General features: G+C 36.8%; 2 protein-coding genes and 1 pseudogene across 2 annotated transcripts; all 3 read right to left on the reverse strand.

Annotated features, from left to right (window-relative positions):
• Positions 1-8,090: 8,090 nt before the first annotated feature.
• LOC126602684 (uncharacterized) lies at positions 8,091-9,645 on the reverse strand (annotated as a pseudogene).
• Positions 9,646-11,211: 1,566 nt separating this feature from the next.
• LOC126604077 (uncharacterized) lies at positions 11,212-13,880 on the reverse strand. The gene is made up of 4 exons (XM_050271157.1): positions 12,793-13,880; positions 12,023-12,187; positions 11,878-11,929; positions 11,212-11,784 (listed from the first exon to the last, which is right to left on the reverse strand). The coding sequence occupies exons 1-4, from the start codon at positions 13,047-13,049 to the stop codon at positions 11,665-11,667; spliced, it is 594 nt and encodes a 197-aa protein (XP_050127114.1). The 5' UTR covers positions 13,050-13,880; the 3' UTR covers positions 11,212-11,664.
• Positions 13,881-14,500: 620 nt separating this feature from the next.
• On the reverse strand, positions 14,501-17,682 carry LOC126604076 (mediator of RNA polymerase II transcription subunit 17). The gene is made up of 8 exons (XM_050271156.1): positions 17,495-17,682; positions 17,183-17,381; positions 16,969-17,082; positions 16,795-16,880; positions 16,129-16,501; positions 15,577-16,041; positions 15,174-15,491; positions 14,501-14,984 (listed from the first exon to the last, which is right to left on the reverse strand). The coding sequence occupies exons 1-8, from the start codon at positions 17,581-17,583 to the stop codon at positions 14,661-14,663; spliced, it is 1,968 nt and encodes a 655-aa protein (XP_050127113.1). The 5' UTR covers positions 17,584-17,682; the 3' UTR covers positions 14,501-14,660.
• Between the last annotated feature and the right edge of the window lie 467 nt (positions 17,683-18,149).

The raw sequence follows: 18,149 nt of genomic DNA on the forward strand, positions 1-18,149 counted from the left end.
GTATTCTGCTTATAAGCTTTTATTAAAAGTGTTCTCATTAAATACATGTTAAGTAAAAATACTTGAAAGTGTTATATGAAAAAGCATCGAACATGTATACCTTTAAAAATAACACGTATAATACAAAAATACTTTTAATTTTTCGCCAATTAAAACTATAAACACGTTTAATTGTTAAAGAACAATTTCAACACAAAACAATCCAAATAGGCCCTATAAAGTGGAAACCGAGCTTCAGCAAAATGTAGCTAGTGTTATTTATTTATTTTTTGTTTTTGGTCATAAGCTAGTGTTATTCATTAGATGAAGAATAATAGGATATAGACAAAGATTCAAAAATAAAATAAGAGGTGCCCCACGCGCCCACCATAGCCTCACAAATCAGGAGAGATTTTTTAGTGTGTTCAGAATATAGAGTGGTACACCACATATCATTATACAAATGATGAGATATGTGTTTTAAAAAGTTAATAACTTAAAAAATACAATTTCCCACTACTTGTATAAAAACACATGATGTACCACTCATATTTCGATCACAAGGAAAATTTCTCCACAAATTAGAAAACAAATTTTAGTGTACCGAGAATATGGCCTGGTACACCAAGTGTTATCTTACATGTGGTTGAAATTGTTTTGCAATTACTTAATCACTTGTATTATTACACTTAATGTACCAGACCGTCTATACAACACAATAAATCTCCCCATAAATCACAAAACGCGGTTCCACCAAAATGCCAAATGGTATTAACGACACAAGATTAATCCATGCTACGTGTTTGCATTGACCCACCGCACCACACTACCATGAGACTCATACTCCACCAAGGGTATATTAGTCACTACAAACCTATCCTAATATTAGTCATTGCTTGGTGTTGGTGATGATCAAATTAGTCTTGCATTATGAAACTGTGATTACCAACTTAATTAATTTGTGCTGCCGTATTTTATTGTTTCTATATATTTTCAATAATCTTTTATAAGTAGTGGAGAAAAGAAACAAAAACTTTTAAAGAAAACTAATGAAAATGCTTAAAAAATTTGAGTTTTAACGATAAGGATAAAATAAAAGGTAAAGTGAATAGTACAATGATTGACTTTTTAGTGTAAAAATGTGGTTTTTCGTTAAAGTGAACAGTACAATGAGTATTTTGTTAAAGTTCCCAAACTTTGAAGCATAATAGTAACATTGTCACATGATATTAATAATTTATGCATTATAAAGATGATAGAGAGGTCAAAGGAGAAACTTTTGAGCGTGGCAATCACATTGGCCATGTGATACTAGTAATTTATGTATTGTAATAAATATGATAGAGGAGTAAAAAAGAGAGATTTTTTAGCATGACAATCACACTGTTGGATAATGTTAGTAAATAATTTATTGTATTAGTGAAATTAAGTGATAGGATCAATGCCCGTGTGAATTTTATTGGATCTTTGAAGTAAAATATACTTAAGGGCTGTCTAGTTGACCCACAAATGTGACTACATTTCTATAACTTCCTATGTTCTTTTTACCCGTGAAAATGGTGGTTTATTATCCTAAACTACTTTGTATACATAAGACTTGTTAACAATGACTCAACCATGATAAGAGGGTTAATTAGATTCATATAAAATAATAAAAAATCGACACTCTCGAAATAACTAAATACACTTTTTACGTGCGAGAAGAGATTCTAAATTACAACTAAAGTATTACTTCTAGTTACACACAAGAATGTCCCACGCAAAGTGAAATTTGGAGTGCTAAAAACTAGAAGAGACTTTTGAAGTGCCAAAATATTTGCAGAAGAAAGCTTTCAAAATGAAATTTGGTGTGCTAAAATTATCAGCCATAAAAAATTGCAAAACATGTCATGGTGGTAGAATACTCAACATTAAACGTTAAGGTACTAAAATAGTTCGTATAATTTCCAATTCACACAACTTTTCAATCTTCAAACATTTCGAGAAGGAATTATGTGCCTAACACCGCACTTTGAAGAAAGAAAAGAAAACCGTTTTTACTTGAAAATCTATGCATAACATCCATTTGATGTCTATCATGCAATTATTCATTTTATAGTTTTAGTAGCTGATCATATGTGTTTAAAAATGAATAATTCACCCAATAAAAATTTGCTACATGATAAAATAAGGGTTAAGTTTGGATAACTACTAATCTTTAGAACTGATTTCAAATTGGTCATAACATTTTAAAATATTTCAAATAACTACCTAAAGTTTTGAAAAATTGACATCTGTTAGGTTCACTAGAGTTCAGTGATGACATGGACAAATATTAAACGTGTTTTTAACTCTTAAGTCATCTATGGAGATTTGAATCTCCAAATTGACGCCATTTGGCTAAGAGAATTTATGGTTTAACTTGGCTAAAATGGGTCATTCGAAGAATTAGAACTCCAAAGATGTCGATTAGTGAAAACCGACTTTAGTATTTGTCCATCTTATCATTTAATGCTATTAATGTCATCAATAAATATTGTTAAAGTCCCCGGTAACCTACCAAATATCTTATTTTTAAAATATTAAGTGATTATTTAGAACATTTTATAAGATTGAGACTAATTTGAAATTACCAAAACGAAAATCTCAGCTAGTCCTAATTCCTAACCATTTGTCTCCTAAAGATCATTTGGCTGATTTTTAACTTGATATTATAATTCAAGTAAATAAAAATAAAGCAAGATCATTAGCTCATACTTCTTTTTGTTTTTTGCTTTATTAAACCCATGATTGGGAATAATCCAAATCATCCAAACAGGAAATCAATTAATAAAATTCACACTAACCAATACTTCTTTCATTGGTTTATTAAAGGTAATGTTAGGGAGACGAAATGTTGTAAACTAAATGACATGGAACTATGGAAGTTAATTATTAAATTACGACTTAAGCGTTAATAAACGTATTCATTTTTATCGATGACACATCATTTAGTTTGACAAAATTTTCCTGGCATTACCCCTTCATTAAAGTTTTAGGAAGATGGCAAAAGTGTATATTTAGCTAATCTTTATTTATTTTTTGTTAGTCTCTCAAAATATTCTGATGGGGAAACTTAGAAAGAATAAGACTTTTCAATTGATTTTTTATACTTTACAACAAGAACTTAACAAGCGTTTAATCCAACCACTCCAATCGCATGACCTCAGACCCGAGACCCAACCATGTGCCTAAAACCCAAGAGAATCCGAACTCAATAATTTGGAACACCAGTGCATTTTTCATTAATCCAATTCCTCATTCTTGTGTAGCCCCAAACATCACATTAGACTAATGTTATCCTTTCCAATCCCACGTAAACTACTGCACTAATCCAATCCCAGTCCCTTAACATGGTCATGAGGAAAAGCTTTGTGTTGGAATTTGAGTGTGGTGTTTATTCATCATGTGATGCAAACTCAAACCAGTTAATTATTCCGAGCACTAAGTAGAGAATGATCAGAGTCAGAGTGAGAGACCACTTTTCCTTTTAGAGGATGATGGACGTTGAAACATGTCTTTCCCAACATGGGGGACAAGGAACGGTGACTTGACTTCTTTCATTCTTTGTGGGGTTAATGACTTAATGGGATTTGAACCAACTCAGTTTCTGTTGAGAAAATTAAATTAATTAAAATTAACTTCAATAAGTCTCGTATTTTAGGGTTTGTAAGTATATAAATCAGATGATGGTATAACAAATAAGCATAAATATTGTCCCCCACAGTCACACAGATCGAATTGATCCTAAAAGTTTTACTAAGCAAATTGAAACAAATCATAGTTGATAAGCTTTAACATAAAAGTGAGAAGATTTGAATTAAACTGGAAATTTAAATTAAGCTTGAAAATAAACACATTGAAATAATAATTTAAAAACAAACCAGACCTAGGGCATCCGAATTTACCGTAACCAATTCTACTTAATCCCCTTAATATGCTATGAACAAGTAATTACCCAATATTGATAATCGATTTTCTCCAAGTTATTTAATGGTCATGGCATCTACTTAATCCCCTAAGTGCATGACATCTCCAAATAAGAATTCATGGTATCGATTGCAAGAAGCTAAACCCACACCCTTCTTTTTTAGTGTAGATAATATAGTGTTTTCAAAAAAAAAAAAAAATTCAACTTATTTCAAACCTAGATGATTATGACGACCCGTCCCTAATTTTCCTATGTAATTTTTCCCCTAGTATGTGTATTGACGGTTATGCCCTTATTAGCAAGTGATGTGGACGTATTCATATCGCTTTTATTTTATTTCTCGCTATCGCATTTAAATTGTACACGTTGTTATGAGTGTACATAAATTTTTATCAATGTGAAAACATTATTCTGGATAGATTTTCGATACTCTTTTCAGTATAAAATCCAAAACCCTATCCCTAGCTTTTTATTTAGCCCATCCCGTGCACTCCACCAATCCCATCCATTCCCTCATTTCTGTCCACCAATCAGAAAAAGAGAAAAAATGACTTTTTCTCTATTCATTCCCTCTATCTCTTTCCCCCGTATACTCTTTTTCTCTGCAAAACCCTCAAGCGAGCTTCAAAGCTCATAGATTGAACCCAAAAACCTCTCCATTGTACTCATCTCAGTCCCATGATTACAACCATGTTCTTGAAACCCAGAATGGACGAGTTTTCAACGTCGAACTCGTGAGGTCCGAACTCAATGATCTGAGTTCATCGGATTTCAGGCCGAGTTAAGGAGTTTTGAAGGTAGAGGAAACCTTCCCACAACTCCCTGAGGCCCCTAGGATATTTTTGAAGAAGCTTGGACGTCGAAACAACCGAGTTTCGAAGAGTTCACTTTTGGCCGGAACTTTCGAGGCTTTTTCCGGCGACCTCCGTCCACTTTTTGGACTCCAAACAGGTATAACGCGATTCTTCTCTTCATAAGCTTCAAATCCATATAGAGTACATAAAAAATGGTTAAGAAATGAAAGAGAATAGTGAGTTTGAAAATTTTCCAGAAAACCGATGAAAAATCAAGTTCCAGACGATGGCGATGGCGAGGACAACCGAAGAAGGAGACGGAATATTCCGTCAGAGTTGATGGAATATTCCTGACGGCGTCAGGTAACGCCGTTAACTTCTGTTAGCATTTAATGAAATATTCGGTGGAATATTCCTGACGAACGTCAGCACTGGTCTGCGCGTGAGGGCGCGTCTGGCCGTGCCCTTGACGGCGAGTGGGGGCGCGTGAACCATCCAAAAAATTATTTTAAAAATTTGGGGATGTTCGTGACGTCGAGTAGGTCACAATGGTATATTTAAACCTTAGGTTTGAGCAAACTATGAGGGTTTTATTTAGGTTTCCGTATATGTGCTTTAATTAATTCTATTTTAGTTATTTCACATATAGGGGAAACGTATCCTGAGAACGTTCGAGGCCAAGCTAGGCTCGGGGGCTACGACCCAGTGACATACTTGTGAGTGGGCAGTTTGTTTTTATACCTATACATATTTATAGTTTCCATAAATGCGTATTTACTTCACTTTTATGTTATATGGTTGCGATATTACTATCATGACACTCCTATATATATTTGTACATGCGCATCTTGCTGCACTGGTGTTAGTACTCACCTCAGGGCCAGGGCCAGGGCCAACCATTCACGTGTATGTTCACATTGCACTGTTCGCTCGTCTTGGATCCAAGTTAGGTGCCAGTCCTGTCGGGTAGATTGCATTAGGCAATCCGACTTGTATGTGACCGTGCTTCTGCACTAGCCTTCATGTGATCGTAGTACTAGAGCTTATTGATTACACCCAGTCTTGTTCGTGTCAGAAATTATATGTTCGAACTCGTGTGTCAGCCTAGATGGATGAGCACTTAGCTATACTTGATTTTCACATGATTATATTATTATGGCATTTGATACATCATGACTTGGCATATTTCTGGTTATAATACTGTTATAATACTGTTATAATAGTGTTGTTTTATCGTTTACATAGCTACGTAGTATGTTTTAAGGAAATTATACTTGTTTTACGGTGAGGGGTTAGTATATTCAAAATTAAAGGATTTCGTATAAGCATTATTTTGCTGACCCACTCAACTTTGTTTTTCGCCCCTCTAGGACCTAGATAGCTGTACTCTTTGTGGCACTCGAGGAATCATGGCAGTTCTGACATTCTCTTCTGTTTAGACGTACGAACTTATCACTGTTATGTAATAAATGTACTTAGTTACTTTGACTACTCTTCTGTAGTCTCACTGTCTATTACGCTCTGAATAATTGTAGTGGGTTCATCCCACGATTGCGCACTTTTTCACTATTTAGTATTATTAGTTCTAATTAGCTTTAAATTTACTCACTTTTTCCATCACTTACCCTTATGGTTACGTCACCTCACGGTGATGGCCAACATGCTTCGACCTTTCCAGGTCGGGGTGTGTCAATGATGATCAAGCATCTAAATAAAAATCAAGTGCATTACAAATAGCAAAAGATACTCAATATGGATTAAAAAAAAACTTGTTAATAACAATGCCAAAAAGAAATTAAGTATTCATGATTATGCTACATTGAAGCCCTAACAAAAAAAAAAAAAACTCTAATCCAGCTCTTCCTCCTTTGCCTTTTGCCTTTTGCCTTGAACCCCCTGTGAAATATGATGATATTTTGTTTTGGTGACGGACTAATCTCATAAATGCTTGAGATATCAAAACTTAAAATAATTTTTATAAGCTATATGATGTGGCAATTGATGGTTGGACTCATTTTTTAAATTATTAAAAAAAAGTTCAACTATCAACGGCCACCTCATGTGGTCTATAAATCCTTAATTAAGAAGTAAAATAAAATAATAGACTAATAATTAATTCCCTTAAAGCCTTTTTGTATTGCCAAAAATTGTTCCATAGAGGAATCATTGCACTGCTGCCGCATAAGCAGTAGTTCATCATGGGATCAAACTCTTTCTCGCGAAATATGCACGTAAAAAATTATTATAGGCACCCAAGTCTTCGTTTTATATTCTTATTTTTTATGTAGCTCCACTATCGTATGTCTAAAGATCAAAACAATATAATTCAGTGCATCTAATCCATTCAAATGTACAAAATTCAAAATAATAAATGATAGAAATATATGAAAATATGACCACATCAGTCCCCACATGAGCGTAGGTGGAATATGAGAGTAGTATTCTCTTGAAATTCCTTTCCCACCATCTAAGTCCTAACCATATATAATGTTGGTTTTACCGCGTCCATAATATAGGAACCAAGTCCTAACTCTGGAAAATTAATATTTGGTTCCCCAAACTATGTACCTTGAGAAAGCTTCTGTCATCATCGGGATCGATCTTGTAAACAAACAAAAAAAACTATTAGTCCTTGTTTGGGGACCTCAATCGCTCTTTATGTGATCTATAAACTGATGGATCAACAAGATTTCAGTGTTGGTTGTATGACTTGAAATCATTTACACAGCACACGTAATGCCTAAAACCATTAAAACTATCAGGGCCAATGGAAGGGAATAATTTTTCCTTGATTCTTCTTGTGCGTCATGAACCAACTTCAATTCCAACTCCTCACCATCTCCAAACCGTAACGTTCGAGTTATAACCCTTCCACTCGTAATCTCCTTGTTTTTAGGCTTATAGCATTCTACATGACGAAAACAATATGCATAATGGAGACTTTTTCTTATCATCCAACACCGAAGAGATGCTCCAAGCTTTTTTCCCCGGCCTGCACCCATCGATTTTCACAGAAGAAAAATCGCTGCCACCGTACATTCTGCAATATTTGAACTGAAAAGTACAATTCTTTTATAAAGCCACCGGCTTTTCGACCTCAAAATTTTTCGAACGGTGGGATATTTTGAAAGGAAGAATGTTTGTGTTTGGCTCCGGAAATAGGGTTTAGTAAAAATACTAGAGAGGTTTTTTCCATTGACCATAACCAACCAACCTTTGCAGGACCTATGAACCGCCTTTGATTTTGCTTCGACAACCCTAACTTGATAACGTTACATACAATAGGTTGGGCCTTGGTTTAGTGCCGCCAAGAAACAAGGTTACAAATTAAAGATAATAGTACATAACTTAATTTAAGAATTGCAAAGCATAACACTGGTAAAATAAAATAATTAGTACTGAAACAAAAGAAACAAAAAATCTCTAGCTAAGCTATCATAAATTTGGAATGAACCAACTCAGTCCCCGCATGAGCTTAGGTGAAGCATGATAGTAGTATTCTCTTGATTGTCCAAATTTCTGACCATCTAAGTAGAAATGATGAGAAAAATCACACATGCTGGTTTTACTACGTACAGCAATATAGGAACTAACTCCTAACTCTGCAAAATAAATGTAGTTGGCTTCCAACCCTGTGAAATTACTCACGGACAAGGAAAAAGAACAACCTTGACTAGTTACGAATAATATTTGGTTCCCCAAACTCTGTACCTCGATAAAGCTCCCGCCATCCTCCAGATCGACCTTGTAAACTAAAAAATCATGAGTCATCATATCCGGGTACCAGAATCGTTATTTTCGTGATCCGTAAACTGATGGATCAACAAGATTTCATTGTTGGTTCAAGTTTGACTTGTCCTTCACCTTGACATGACTAAAACCATTAGGACGACCACCGCCAGTGGAATAACTTTTCCTTGATTCTTCTTTTTTGTCACAAACCAACTTCAATTCCAACTTCTCATGATCATCTCCAAAGCGTAACGTTCGACTTACAACCTTTCCACTCTTAATCTCCTTGTTTTTTTTTTATCAAAACATATAGCATGCCACATGACGAAAACAATAGGCATAAAGGGGACTCTTTTCTATCATCCAACATCGGACAGATGCTCCAACCTTTTTTCCCCAGCCTGCACACACCAATTTCCATAGAAGAAAAAATTGCTGCCACCCTACATTCTGAGATATTTGAACTGGACGGTGCAATTTTAAGAAGAAAGCGATCAGCTTTTCGAACTCCAAATCTTTGAAATATTTTGAAGTTTTCTTCATTGACCATAATCAACCAACCTTTGCAGGAACTATGAAACCGCCCTTGATTCCGCTTTGACAACCCTAACTTGATAACGTTACCATCAGGCGGGATGGTGAACTCTAACCCTAAGTACTTGGGACTTGGTTTAGTACTGCCAAACATGCGGGTCCAATCTGGTTTAGTGCCTATTAACCAAGGAAATTGTTGAACACTGCCGATGCCTCTTCGCAATGCAATCGAACTCCAATACTTGCAGAGGATGCTTAAGCCGCGAATCCGATCTAGTAAGTCGAGGCGCTGTATGATATTCTCCATTATATCCAAAGGTGGTGTCTGCCAACACCCTTCTACAACTAGCCATAGCCATGCCAATCAACCCCAATCCCAAAAAAAACAAAACCAATTTTCCAAAAAATGAAAGTTTCAAAATTTCAGAAAAACGAGTAAGTTAAAGACGGTTACCCTGAACCTCGTTGCCGTTCTTGGTGTCCTCGACCTTGAGGCGCTTCTTCTTCTTCTTCAGGCCCTGCATGCCGATCTCCTTCCCTTCACCCCCGGGGAAGATTCAAGTCCTCGTTCATCTCCTCGGGTGCCGGCATGTCCAAGTCTGCGTCCATTTTGGGTTGGTTGATGTCGACACTTCGTTTTCTCTTCTTCTCAAACATCTTTAGTTACGTAATTAATGGCGGAACCCTAGACGGTAGACCTGTTTGGCTGCTTCTAATTGTATGTTACGTTGTTTTCTGCTGCCAAGCAATTTATGAGTTTGGCTTAGTTAGGATTCTTACTTTTTTCCAAAAGTTTGGATTCTCATTCAACAGAACTGCTCTCCTAAGTCCTAATTTTGAGGACTATCAGCTTCTTTTTCATATGAGTCCTCTGATTAATTATTTGGTAGATTAAACTATCAACTTAAATCATTCTTCTTAAACCGAAACACAATAATTCTGAGAAGTAATTAAATTAAAAAAAAAAAAAAAATCTCGCGTGAATTAAAAAAGTAATCTTTGAAGAGCAGCAATCCATATGCACTAATCCAATGTAATATTTGGAAAGTTATTGTGGGCTTAGTGAAAACTTCACATTCCAAAGTAATCTAATGCCCTAATCCAAAAGTAGTGCTGACAAATTGAGTTGAGAAGACGGGTTTTCTCAATCCATGATTAAGAGAGATTATTTATTTATTTCCTCTTATTTATATTCTAATTGGTCAAGTGGTAAATAAGTGGTGACATGCACCATTAAAAATCTTTATGAAGCACTTCAATAACTCAAATCCTTTTTTTTTTTTGGTCAGAAGCTCTTTTAATTGGTAAAGAACGTTCCTATCCTTCTCAGTTCCCGATATGCAAACCCAAGACAAATGGAACTTAGAGATCGTTTGGATGTGCTTTTAAAATGGCAGAAAGCGCTTTTGGTGAAAATATTTTTGGAACCAATCCTTAGTAAAAATACAAGTAAATTCTACAAAAACATTTAAAGTGCTTCCTGGAATAAGCACATAACTGGTGCTTCTTGCAGAAAACACTTTAAGTGCTTTTGGAATTAAAAAACATTTTCTCTAAAAGCATTTTCAGTCATTTTAAAAGTACATCCAAACGAGCCCTTAGACTTTTGAACACAAGTACATTTTTCAGGGGAATCCAACTCCTCATTCTTGTGTAGCACTTTCACATTAGACTAATGTTAACCTCTCTAATACAATGTGATCTAATCTAGTGCACTAATCCAATCCTAGTCAATAAACGTGGCCATCAGATTGGGAGTTTCACTACCTTGCACGGTATAATTGTACAAGCTTTTGTGTTGGAGTTTGAGTGTGACATTTATTCACCATGCGATGCAAACTCAAACCAATTATTCTGAGCACTAAGTAGAGAATGATCAGAGTAGTGACAGACCACTTTTCCTTTTTGATGGGGGACAAGGCATAGTGACTTGACTTCTTTCATTCTTTGTGGGGTTCACATTCACTTTCGAACTCAACACTCCCACGCATTCTATTGGTCATGAAAGAAACTTCGGTAGGGCTTTTTGACCAAAGCAACTCTTACACGGAGTAGAACTAGAGCTTGGGTCGGGTGGACCAAAATATAAGAGATTTTATATTTTTGTAAGAGGTGTCTTATAAATGATTTGATCGGACATTCCTACCTAAAGTTTTCATTAGTTTGGGAAAATTAATTGCCATGCCAGTTCTAGCCGAGGCAAGCAAACGAGATCGAGAGGGGTATACAAAATCGAATAGTGAAGTTTCTCTCAAAGCTACAGAGTTTATGGTGCAAACATTGCTCATTTACAATGAGGAAAGATAAATAAAAAAGGACATAAGAGGTGATTTCACAACCTCCTCCCCCAGCGAAGATGGCTCATACCAGCAACAAAGAGCATCATTTCTATTCGAAAGATTCAATGTGTTTATATGGTTAATCGCTAACCGGTATCAGATCACAAAAACTACATCCCAACCAATCCACTTCACGTTAATACAGAACTCTATGGATGTACCATCAGTCTTATCGACCGAATAAGGTTCAGGTAAAAGTAGAAGCCGACTGATTTGGAAGACAATGACAGAACGGCCAATCTCGCAAAATATGGCAAGGAGAGCATCTGATAAAACTTCAATCTTCTTCTGACGCGACTAACCATCCCTGGTTTGAGTTAGAAGCTCTTGATCTAGATCAGTATTGTTTTTCACCCAACTCCGAGGCATAATCTGTACGCAGCACGTCATGCTGTTGCCTAAATATCCCAATTATAATGTATGGGCATATAACCATGCCTGCCATAAACAGCGTGAACTGCAGTAATGCAAACAGTACTTAGACAGTTTGCCACAGCAAAAATAATACGTAAATCTACAAGGTATGACAAGATGAAAAAACAGGATTTACCAGAAGAGGAAGCGTCAAGAAACTCCATATTGGCCACAAAGCGAAGCAGAAGCTGCCAAAAAATAAAGAGCAGCAAGTCAGAAGCAGTAATCGTAAACGTACCACCTGATGAATGTAAATGGAATTGCAGTATGGTTCCTCTTACAAGCAAAAGGAGATGCCGCCAAGTAGTGTCACAAACGGCAAAGCAGATATACTTGCTAATTTCCATTTCTCGTCAAATCTCCTCACGCTCCATGCCGACATACTCGTATAAAAGAAGATGATAATGTTTAAAACTATGCCCGCCATCCCAAGGTATAAAGGCAATCTGCAGGTTATATAAAATAGATAAGAACGAAAGCTTTAAAATGTATATGTATCCCGATTAGTTAAAAGTTAATACACCATATAATTCGTGAGCAACTACTGAATATATGCAGGCAAACCTTGCTTCTCCAGTCGCTAAAAGCATAAGAATTTTCTAAACAGCATGATTATGCTTGTCTTACACATAACCCAAATCTTAAGCAAACATACGCACAAATCACTTGACCATAAATCAAAATCACATAATCCAAATTCTCATTTAACAAATTAATATTACAATTGCGTGAACAGAAATGAAGAGGCATAGGCTCTGTCAAAAAAATAGCAAGCAATACATCAAACATAAGTTTAAGCTCTGTCGAAGCTTGCAAAAGCAATCAGGCAATTCAATGGGAAACTACCAAATTTCCACGAGTACGTTTTGTATCGTTTCCCAACAACGCAAGACTAAAAAACCAAGTCATACAGTATACTTGTCCAATAACACTAGCAATAAAACAGTAACACATATCACTTATCACAAGCCTGAGGCACAACCCTTCTAACAAATGAACAAATATAATAACTAGAGGTGCAAACTGAGAACAATTCAAGCAAAACCGATACCTTCTAATTCTCTCATCATGGCAGAAGAGATATATCAAGTTGGATTTCCTGTCACCATAGTACACAATGAATGCTGCTGAGGCAAGCCAAAGGACATTCTCAAAAATCTCAATCCGTGACCAAACTTTCGGACTTTGTGGGGATGAAGTGCGCATAACTGAGCATGCATCATCCTCAAGATCATCGCCGCTAGATGCATAGCCCTGGCTATGTCTCTGCCTCATGTATCTGGCGCCAGTTGGCGTACCACCCGACATCGATACAAACAATATGAACTACACAAACTATAAGAATCTCAAGCCGCAGAATCTGACCAAACCACACTAATCAATCACTAACTAAACCCCCACCGGTAAAATTCAATTCTACAAGGAATGTAGTAAACTGTCCACTCTTTCTGCTGCTCCTAAACCTCTAATCAAATTTAGAGCAGCAATGTGTTTCTGTATCTATCACAACCTAAGAAAATTGAATGCAATAATCTAGTAATCCAATCACCAATATCACCTAAAATTACAGAAGTCCACCACATGCTCATCAAAGAACCAATAAATCTTGATAATCCAAAGAACCCTTATCAGAAATCCAAATTCCCGCAAAACCATCTCGAATTCCAATACAAAAAACAAGAATTTCAGAAGAAAAAACCCATCTGGCGCCGGAGTCCAAAATCTTCCTCCAACGAATGCTTCAAAGTCTTCAAACCCAGTTCCCGAATTCAACCTCCCGTCGGAACCCAGACGCCAATTTCATCGGTTTCTCCGATTTCCAGACACCAATCCGAAGCACGCAGCAGTCCTAGTAGAGGAGAGCAGAGAGAGAGAGAGAGAGAGAGAGGGAGAGAGGGAGAGCTGTGTGTAAAGACTCTGTAACTAACGGAATTCTAGAGGGGTATTTTGGTCTTTTGGGTCTTTGCGAGCTGGTGCAGGTGTTTGGAGAGAGAAGACAGAATTGGATCAACGGAAGAAAGAAAGTGTTTGGATTGGATTGCAAGTTTGCAGGGATTGGGGACCAAGTAATTAAGGATGTTATTCCTTTCTTGGACGTTTGAGAAAAAGAATGTTGGGAAAGAAAAAGAACCTTCCAATTTTGATTTAAAATTTTTTAAATTTCCCTCTTGAATGTTTTTGGTTAGGTAATATATCGTGATTTATAACTTTTTTGTATTATAGGAATAAGAGAATTCGAATTTAAATGGAAAAAAAAAATGAGAACACTCACATGACAAATCAAAATCAATGATATCAAACTAATTATCATTGAGTTTATTACATTTTTTGTATTATATAAGTACAAAAATTCAAACTCGGCTGCTACATGAAAAGAATTGTGTCACTAATTGGTTTAATTATCACAGATTTATTATTTTTTCGACGTGATAGAGAAAGCCGAATTCAAACTTGACTGCACAATGGAAAGATTGAGATGGAATGGTTTAAAAGTCACGCCTGTTAAAAGTTGGCGAGGGGTGATTGGCCCAAACGCGAAACGTCCAGGTTCATCTTTCCCAATTGACTTTTACTTTTCTTGTTGATTGCCTGCTTCGAAGGCAAGCAAGCAAATTGCTGGCTTTGATTTGACGTTGTTTTGCATGCTTGCAAAAGGAAGAATGTTGCATTCAGATGTTGTTAGTGGCCGAGGGTTGTGCCAATCTCGAGCCGGCCAGTGCGGGACGCTAGAGCTATTGCTCTCCCACACAAAAACAAGGTTACATATGGGTACAGTAGTTAATGGGGGCAAAAAGTACCCCATTTGAAGGTACAAAGGACATGCCACAATGGGTTATGGGATTGTATATCGATTACATGACAACGACATTTGTACATAACATAGAAAAAAGAAAAAAACAACCAGAAGCTACTTCATCGTCAGTTACCGCCTCCGTTGCACAGGCTAACCAAGTCCATCAGTGTTGAATATAACACTTCCAGGGATAGATGACCTAAAAACTTCCTAGTTTCTGATGCAGCATCGGAAGCGTCTATACTGAGTTTTCGTTCCTCTATAAACCCGCCGTCTATGACCAACCACCATGAGATACATCCTTCACTGTCTTCTGGGTCCACATGTGCCACCAAACTGAGTGTTTCGCCCTGATCCAGCTCAAATGACAAACAAAGAAAGTCTCGTTTTGCCTTTATTCCAACTGTAAGAGCTTCTTCGTGAAGCCAGCGAATAACTTGACCTGCAACCTGTTGCCAAATTCCACAATCATGTTAAGCACACATGAGTTGTAGCGTACCACATGCAACCATATATATGCAAACAGGCATCACAAGACACCAATGGTGTGTTTGCCAATAATCTGTTTTTCACAACACTACCCCTTTTTTTTATATAAATTAAAACCGGTTAAACCACCTCAGAAATATAAGAAATACCTGCTGCAAAATTATCACGGGAAGATCTGCCAAGTCGCAATCGTATCTGTTCATTGAACAAATTTCCTCAGAATTCTCGTTGAACAGGCCAACCACATTAGGAGCACCTTCCCCTTCTACATTGATGCAATCATCTGTTACAACCACCTTAGTATGAAACTGAGACTTGGCAACGTTCCTCATGTGACGCATGTCAGATGCTCGGGTTTGGCATGCATGTAGAATAGATTGAGGAATCTTCACAGAGAGCATCCATGATGATGTCCGCGAATGCCAAGTGGGGTGAGATAACAGCTGCAGATATGGTATCCCTTTAACCTACAGAATCATGAACACAAGTGAGAAAAAGTTCAACCACATTTAAATTCAAGCATTGATGTCTTCACAAGAATTTGAGCTTTACCACATTTTCCAGCTCCTTAAGAACTTTGTTTGAAAAGATCCGATGAGCCAAAGACAAACAGAAATGACCAAGAAGTCCAGAACCTTCTTTGGCTGGTTGACCAGATACTCGAGCACCTGTTGAAGTTGGTATATCCTTTGCTTTGACAAATACATGCTGGTGAAAAATCTGTTGCAGATATATTTCACAACTAATTTGATCAGGAATTACTGACTTTATCTTTGGGGTTTCCGGTTTATCATCCTCTGGGAACTGCAGGCCATCCAATGTGTCCAAAGGTAAAATTGCATTCTCTATGTTTTGGGTGCTTGGACTGTCAGCTGTTTGTTCATCTTTAGACGGGATAAGTGATATGAACACAGATGTTCCTTCACCAATGTTCAGTTGCAAATAGTTTTCTTGTATTCCAGTTACATTGACTCCTAGAGTTTGATTGAAAGCTTCACGATTTACCAAATTAAACACCTGGACCATAAGACCAGGAGTTAAAAACCATTAAAAAGAAGTGTGAAAGAGGGATAAATAAGGAAAAAAATAATGTGAAAAATATACCTGCTCATCGAAGATTGCTTGATGAACTTCACGAAGAAGTGAATGCGTTTCTTTAACACACTCATCATCACTTACTGATTCTTTCTCAGCTTCCCTTGATGAATAGACTTTGGTTTTACTGGATTCAATTGAAGTATCACCTGGATCAGCACCAAGAAACCCAAATTGAAGAGATCGAAATGAATTTGGAGGTAGATTTATCGCCAGCATGCCAGCTGAGTCATGTTCAACACGAACTGTAGACAGAGCAGTTGGCCGAAATATAGCAGCTGGATCATATAATGAATTGTCAAACAGATCAATGGTAAAGCCTTCATTTCCAGAAGCTGAAGCTGCCATACGCTGCCGCTTAACTTTCCAGTTCTGCTGCAATCTATCCGCTTGTCAATATACGAGATAGAGAATATTGTTTAAGAATATATGAATACTATCGTACCAAGTTCCTTTCACTCATGCACAAATAGAGTATCACAAATTCTAAGTTACCCAAATTCATCCGTGCAAGAAGAAACCAACGGGCTTATTGAAGTTGTTTATTGGTGATACAAACAAGTCATGCACAAATATACACAATTAAAGCAAATAGCTTTGCTGGGTGATAAGAAAGAATCAATGGCCAACAAACTAACATCACTGCCAGAGCATCACTAAACATTGCAGATTCACCTGATTAGAGCACCGTAAAATCTCGCTTCTCGAGCAACCTGTCGGTCCAAAGCTTTGGCAGACTGCTTAAAATACTTTCCTAGATGCTGAAATAGTAATCAATAACACATAAACAGATATCCACGAACAGTCAAAACAAAAAGTTACCGAATTTAAAAAATTTACGAAATTTACCCTGAAGCATTGAAGCTTGGTTGCTGCAGACACAGCAAGATCAGACATAGCTTCATTAGGAAGCGGCTTAGGACGCGTCATGCTAGCCACTGTTACAGCATCGTTTGTTTCTACCTGCACACATTCACATTCCATTAGAATCACTCAATCACAGCAAGCATTGCTCCTTCAGATGAATCTCTCCCCGAAAACGAATGAAAATCGAAATACTTACAGTGTTGATGAGATCTATGATAACGGAGAGCTCCTGGTGCGCCAGCTGCAAGTTCTCCACCATGCTCTGCCATTGCCACTGCGTCGCCGCGCTCTCTTTCGAGCTCTTCTTCTGCTTCTTGTTCTCGTCCTTCTCCACAGCCCAAGCGAAATCGATTCTCCGAATCAAATTCTGCCGCTTCTCGTCGTAGCCTACATCACTTTAATCGAAGAAATAGACAATTAGGGTTTCTGAGAAAATAAAAAGTTGATGCCTGTTTGGTTGCCGAGAAAATAAAATCAGACAAAAAGAGGGTAAATAATAACAACGTACGGAGGAAATCGTTCAAGGCCGTTTTCTTCAATGACTTCCAAGCGCTTGATGGGAAGCTTGTCGAGCGAGATTTCCATTTTTCCGTCCATTTTCTCTCGATTTTTTCCGGGAAAGTGAGAAAATTCGGGCAGAACCCTAGGAGGACCGGGAAGTGGGGAGCTGGGCACTGAAAGGGAAAAGTCGCGGATTGCTTTGTATAAAAAGACGTATTTGCCTATTACGGACATTTTTCTCACACCCATTTTTACTTTTCATACATTCTCTTTAATTGTCAATCATCCGATTAAATGGATAGAGAAAATCAAATGACCAAAGTTAAAAATAATAATAAGGTTTCCAAATAAAAAAGTTAATAATAATATGTGAAAAGTAAAAGGATGTGTGTGAATGGCACAACCTTTTTCTAATTAAACCACACTTTTTTTCTAAAGCAAACTGAACTATTTATCAAAGTAAACTAGAAAACCACATTTTTTTACCAAAGCAAACTGAACTATTTATCAACGTGAACTAGATGTTAAGGATATAATAGGATGTGATGTACCTGATTAGAACTTTACTTACTTTACTTAGTTGTTAAGATATGGTTGTTAGAGTTTGAGCTATTTATACTGAATGTACTCACAGTTTGTAATAAATGAATAGAATCATTTTC

The sequence above is a fragment of the Malus sylvestris genome, chromosome 15 (genome assembly GCF_916048215.2).
Source record: "Malus sylvestris chromosome 15, drMalSylv7.2, whole genome shotgun sequence".
Taxonomy (NCBI): Eukaryota; Viridiplantae; Streptophyta; class Magnoliopsida; order Rosales; family Rosaceae; genus Malus; species Malus sylvestris.

Excerpts from the sequence above, each read along its gene's own strand:
- LOC126604077 (XM_050271157.1), bottom strand. The coding sequence starts at position 13,049 with ATGTCGGGTGGTACGCCAACTGGCGCCAGATACATGAGGCAGAGACAT. Across the intron at positions 12,188-12,792 it reads CATGATGAGAGAATTAGAAG|ATTGCCTTTATACCTTGGGA; the intron begins GTATCGGTTTTG and ends TATAACCTGCAG. Across the intron at positions 11,930-12,022 it reads GGCGGCATCTCCTTTTGCTT|CTTCTGCTTCGCTTTGTGGC; the intron begins GTAAGAGGAACC and ends ATTTTTTGGCAG.
- LOC126604076 (XM_050271156.1), bottom strand. The coding sequence starts at position 17,583 with ATGGACGGAAAAATGGAAATCTCGCTCGACAAGCTTCCCATCAAGCGC. Across the intron at positions 17,382-17,494 it reads GGCCTTGAACGATTTCCTCC|TGATGTAGGCTACGACGAGA; the intron begins GTACGTTGTTAT and ends CTTCGATTAAAG. Across the intron at positions 15,492-15,576 it reads TTAAGGAGCTGGAAAATGTG|GTTAAAGGGATACCATATCT; the intron begins GTAAAGCTCAAA and ends ATGATTCTGTAG.